The sequence below is a fragment of the Salvia splendens genome, chromosome 16 (genome assembly GCF_004379255.2).
Source record: "Salvia splendens isolate huo1 chromosome 16, SspV2, whole genome shotgun sequence".
NCBI lineage: Eukaryota > Viridiplantae > Streptophyta > Magnoliopsida > Lamiales > Lamiaceae > Salvia > Salvia splendens.
This window is the reverse complement of record NC_056047.1, coordinates 2,937,525-2,943,524: the sequence shown is the minus strand read 5'-3', so window position 1 is coordinate 2,943,524 and position 6,000 is coordinate 2,937,525. Positions and strand designations below refer to the sequence as shown.

Below are 6,000 nucleotides of genomic sequence, written 5' to 3'. Positions count from 1 at the left end.
CGAAAGTTCGATATATCGAACCTTTCGATACGATAACGATATGAAATTCTTTCATATCGATATTTTTGATATGGTATGCGATACAACGTTTTCGATACGATATCTCGTATCGACCCACCCCTAGGTTTTACTTCCATCTCAATTAGGATTGATCAATAATCAATTTGTATTTGCTAATTCTTAATTAAATTTTACCATTTTCAATTAAAATGAATTAATATTGTCATGAAGCATGAGGGCGTGCCTCTTATAAAATTAGTACTAATATAGTACAATAAAATACGCGATAAAAATTGAAATCCTAGTTATAGATGGCGCTAATTATTGGGCATTGACTCGTATTTTGTATACATATATATAAATGTGTGCTCTAATAGTCAAGGGAATTAAAATGTATAGAAGAATTGGGACGCCATTATTTATTTGAATGAAAACGCATAATAATAATAATAATAATAATAATAATAATAATAATAATAATAATAATAATAATAATAATAATAATAATAATTGGGACGCCATTATTGTAATCCTTATGAATTACTATGATACATGAAATCACACTATATTAAACAATTTAAATTGCGTTTTGTTTTAAATTAAGCTTAGTGGATATCTATACATCCTTCTATTTTGAAAAGAACCAATTTTATTTCTCTTCCTCTAATAAAATAATAAATCTCCATAATTAAGTATGGTGGATTGGTGGCTGCCGAAAAAAAGGAAAAGATTGCAATGATTGTTTTAAAACCAATTCGCATTTTAAGACCCCAACTCTACCTCAAAAACTACCTAATTCAATTAGAATCAAGAAATTTACAGACAAATTCCCTTCGAATCTTCAACAGCTCTCTTTCTAGGTACTTCAGAATCCCAATTACTGATATAACGCTTGTTATTTCTTGATAAAAAACAGTATTTCGGTATGTGGGTTTTTAATTCTAGAAGTGTTTGACTTGATATTTGGTGACTGCTGAATTTCTTCATGACGATCTTAACTATATTTGTGCTCTTTTGCAAAGTTTAATGCTTTTCTGTTACACTGTTTGTAAGAATTTATCCTAGGATGTCTGAAAGAGAAGAGTAAAGCATAAGAAAGAACTGATGATGTTTTCTGAATTGCAAATGAAGTCAACTTTGTAATAAAAGTGGTAGTTATTAATTACTGAATTACATAAAAAACTGATCTTGAGGCATAAACTAGTTAAGAATTTGATGTACTTGTGTTGATTGATTCTGTTCATTCATTTGAAAAGATGATACCTTTTTCAATTGAACTTTACCTAGCTACATAAATGTGGGTCTTCTGTGAAAAGAGATTAGAGAGTTCATCCATAGTTAGGAATTGGTGTCTTTTTTCAGAAATATGAAAAGAAATGCTAATATTTGAGTTTTGAATCTATTGATAGTGTTTTATTGATTTGCTAACAAAGTTCAACTTTGTAGATGATGGTGTATTATTGCATAAATAATGGATGTTGATGCATAAACAAATTTAGAATTCAATATTTTTTTGGTGCTAATGAATGTATACTTTGGTATTGGTTTCTTGAATCTATTAGTAGTTCCTTTAACAAGATGAAATCTTTGAATCAATACTTGGTGTTAATTTCTTGAATATGTTTGTTACTTGGTATTAGTTTCATTGAATCTTCTTGATACAGCTCTGTACATAGATATGGAGTAGTATTTTATTTCGAACCGGGATTGTGCATACATAGGTAGCACTTATGAGTTTCTCGTCTAGAAAATTGTGGGGTTAAAGGAAGATGCTAATATTCGAGTTTTGTTGAAGATGTGTGTTTGCTAATAAATCATCTTTGCTATGATGTAGTTACTGCATAAAAAACTGATCTTGATGCATAAACTTGTTTAGAATTTAATGGCTTCCGGTGCAAATCTACATGTACTTGGTGGTAGTTTCTTGATTATGTTTTTGTACAATTATTCATAGAGCTACATAGATGAAGGATTTTATTGCAAACCGGGATTAGGGAGTTTCTCGTCTTAAAATATGTGGGGCTTTAAGAAGATAGAAGAACTGCTAAAGTTTGAGCTTTAATGCAGATTCAGCACATCTCTGAAAATGGCGCATTCGGCTCTGGATGAGATGTCAGCAACTGGTGCTTTCGTTCGTACTCCTTCAACTTTTCGTAGCTTCATTTCAAGGGACCCCTACTCCCAGTTCCCCACTGAAGCCGGGAGGTATCATTTGTATGTGTCTTACGCTTGTCCCTGGGCTTCGAGGTGCATCACGTACCTCAAGATCAAAGGGCTCGACAAAGCAATAAGTTTTAGCGTAAGCCTGTTAACATAAACTAGTAACTCAATATTCGATCTTGTGGGCGTGTGGCTAATGTCTGAGGCGAAGTCTCGTGAAAGAATCTTTGATCTTTGTTTTTACTATTTTTCTTTGATCTATCAGTCATGCAAGCCAATATGGGGGAGAACGAAGGACACCGATGAGCACATGGGATGGATCTTTCCCATCTCCAACGATGAGGAGCCGGGTGCAGAGCCGGACACTCTAAATGGAGCGAAGAGCATAAGAGAATTGTACGAGTTTGCAAGTTCAACTTACTCGGGCAAGTTTACAGTTCCGGTATGTTTTGCTTCGGATAGTAAAGATTACATTTCCAAGTATCGCACTATCTGGATGGCTTGATAGGTTTGTGCATTTTGGTAGGTTCTTTGGGATAAGAAGTTCAAAACAATTGTGAACAACGAAAGCGCTGATATCATCCGCATGTTCAACACAGAATTCAACGACATTGCTGAGAATGCAGCCGTGGACCTCTACCCTCCTCACTTGCAAAACAAGATCAACGAAGTAAACGATTGGGTGTATGATGGGATCAACAACGGCGTCTATAGATGTGGATTTGCAAAGAAACAAGAACCCTACGACGAGGTACACCACTTGAGGATCCGAATACTAGTTAGTTCGATTTCATGGTCTGTTTAAAACAAATTTTCCTTTACGAAATTTCCTCTGCAGGCTGTAACGAAATTATACGAAGCTCTAGACAAATGTGAAGAGTCTCTCAGCCAGCAACGGTACATGTGTGGCGATGCACTGACTGAAGCAGATGTACGCTTGTTCGTCACCCTCATAAGATTTGACGAGGTAATTTTACGCGTAAAACATACTACCCCCGTCCTTTAAAAATAGAAATTTTTGAAACGGCATGCGTTTTAATACACAATTATTGAAGTGTGAGAGGGATAGAAAGAATAAGTGACTGAAGTATTTTTAGTAGAAAATGAGTCACACGGTCCCACCTCATTAGAGAGAAAAAAAGTTTTCTAAAATAGAAAGTGCATAATTTTAAGGGACAGGCCAAAGTAGAAATAGTTGTTATTTTTAAAGGACGGAGGTAGTATGATACATCACAACTCTGACCTTCGTATTTATTATCTAGTACTCATAAGATTCCAAATGTGTTGAATCTGATCATCCAGGTTCGGATTTCTATTGCAGGTTTACGCGGTTCACTTCAAATGTAACAAGAAATTACTACGCGAGTATCCAAACATCTTCAACTACACAAAGGACATTTTCCAGATCCCGGGAGTTAGCAGCACGGTGAACATGGAGCACATCAAGAGGCATTACTACGGAAGCCACCTGGGCATCAATCCGTTTGGGATCATTCCACAAGGTCCAAACATCGATTACTCGGCTCCACACGACAGAGACAGGTTCTCTAAGTAGGGTTGTTTCTGTGAGGCGTTTTATCAGCTTGTAATTTATCAGTGCAAGTTTGTTTTGTTTGAGTTCATGTGTAATGAATGTTATTTCCTTGTTCATTTCTGGTGAAATTAGTTGAAAAGGTTTGATTTTTTTTTTATTGTTGCTAAACTTATTGTAATAAAAGCATTGATTTTTCAGTTATTTTTTGCTGGATTCATTCATTTGCTTGTCCATTTATTCATATTCTAATAATTGGAGAGATTGAGCCCGGGCTGCCTCACGCTTCGATCCCGCTTCAGTCCGGTGGTGGCACTCGAGTGTGCAGTAGATCCGGTAGCTGCTATAAAAGGCAGTAGTCAATGGGGGTGAGTTTCGTTCGCTAATACACACGTGACATGTTAATTTTACGAATAATGATCAGAGTATAGGGATGTCAATCGAATCAATTTTATCGGATTTTGGATAAATTTTCATCGGATTGTAAGTTAATCATGTTGAAAATTTATTGGATTAGAAGTTTACAATCATAATCTACATTTAGCTTAACATGTATATGGCTCTTAAATTAATACTGTGAGTAATATTTTAATTTGTCGATATCTGTTAGATAATTAACTTGTTGAAAAATACGATTATTTAATAAATTGCCCGGTAATAGACATTTTGTGGGCCCAATTTTTTGATGAAAAATAATACTGTAATAATTTGTCGGCCCAATCGTTGTATAGGACTCCACATTGATTCTGGACGGCCCATAATAATCATAGAGGGGAAATGGTGTGGGAATATAATCGAATCAATTGAATATTATCTTATCGGATTAAATCTTTTATTTAAAATTTCACAATCGACACTAAAAAACAAAAATTTGGAAGAGAGTAGGGTTCCAAAAATGAATTATTTGTCACCAATGTATATAAATTTATAGCATGTCTATTTGGGAGCAGAAGTATTGAAACTCCTATTTTTTATGTTTAAAACAACATTACATATTAATTGCAATCATAAGATTATTTATTCCAAAATTAGAAAGATCGAACCATATGAACTTTGTAGCCTGAAATTAATACTTTCCATCTTCGATCTATAGTACATATATATTGCACTAGTTTCGACTATATAAATCTATGGAATCCAAATTTAATTGGAGAATTAAGAAAATATAAGCTATTTGATTGGTATTGGATTTTATCCCTGAAAATGGATAGAATTTTGTATCTTAATCTACTGAGGGAATGAATTTACACGAGTTTAATAATAATAATAATAATAATAATAATAATAATAATAATAATAATAATAATAAATAATAATAACAGAGGGGATGAATGTACACGAGTTTTAAATATATATATTTTTTAAAAACGACAAATATAATTAAACCACATGCAAATCTCCGGTTTTTGTGGATTTTGTTGTTATTTTATTGGAGGCAAATTAATATAATAAATAGCCGAAAATAATCATGGCCCAGTAACCCGACCATTTTCTATAGTGAGATGTGGGCCGTGGGCCTTATCTTATCGATGGGCCAATCCGTACGGGGCCCACAAATAATTAAATTGCAGAAAAAGGGGAAAAATAGGGCCATATACCATAGATTTTTCAAGAAGGCCTATAATTTGATTGATAGAGTATATGATTATTAATATTTATATAGAAATTGAGTAGACATTTTGCCAACGGTTAATAATAGACACCATTCTCTACATATGCTTATCCTATAATAAAGTTTTCCACCCTATAAAGTCTTGGTTACAATTTAGTAAAACTACACATGTTATCGATTGCTTGCGCCGTACAAGTCTTGGTTACAATTTTACAAATTTTGAACTAAAATCGAATCACTTGAACTATTAATATGTTGGTTAAGGTTTCGTTTTCAAATCAGAACTACCATCCACAGTTTTAAACAGATCAATTTACAGTTTGCAAACAAAATTCAAACCATACTAAAATTGTTGTACCTTAGCCTAGTTATCGATTCTTGTATTATAGTCTCTATAAAGATATTGATGAATTACTTACTCACTTACTATTAAATATTAGTAGTCATTTGTTTTAGAGGAATAAATGCCAATATAGACTACGATCTAAAAAATTATATAGCCACTTTATCGTTTTAGTGAATGCATAGATAATGGTATATTATTGGATATGTGTAATAGGAATAAACTAGTCACCAAATATATAAAAAATGGTTATAAAAAATTTATAATAGTACTATACATCTAGAGTATTTACGCATTTCATATTTCATTTTTCTTTATTAATTTCTTCCTCCCAATCATTTCTTAAATCGTGGA

The 6,000-nt window shown here is 33.1% G+C and overlaps 1 protein-coding gene across 1 annotated transcript; it reads left to right on the top strand.

Annotated features, from left to right (window-relative positions):
- Positions 1–702: 702 nt before the first annotated feature.
- Positions 703–3,895, top strand: LOC121772527 (glutathionyl-hydroquinone reductase YqjG-like). Its single transcript, XM_042169663.1, has 6 exons — positions 703–860; positions 2,068–2,299; positions 2,426–2,602; positions 2,687–2,911; positions 2,999–3,127; positions 3,482–3,895. Exons 1-6 carry the CDS (start codon positions 736–738, stop codon positions 3,713–3,715), a joined length of 1,122 nt encoding a protein of 373 aa, XP_042025597.1. The 5' UTR covers positions 703–735; the 3' UTR covers positions 3,716–3,895.
- Positions 3,896–6,000: the final 2,105 nt, after the last annotated feature.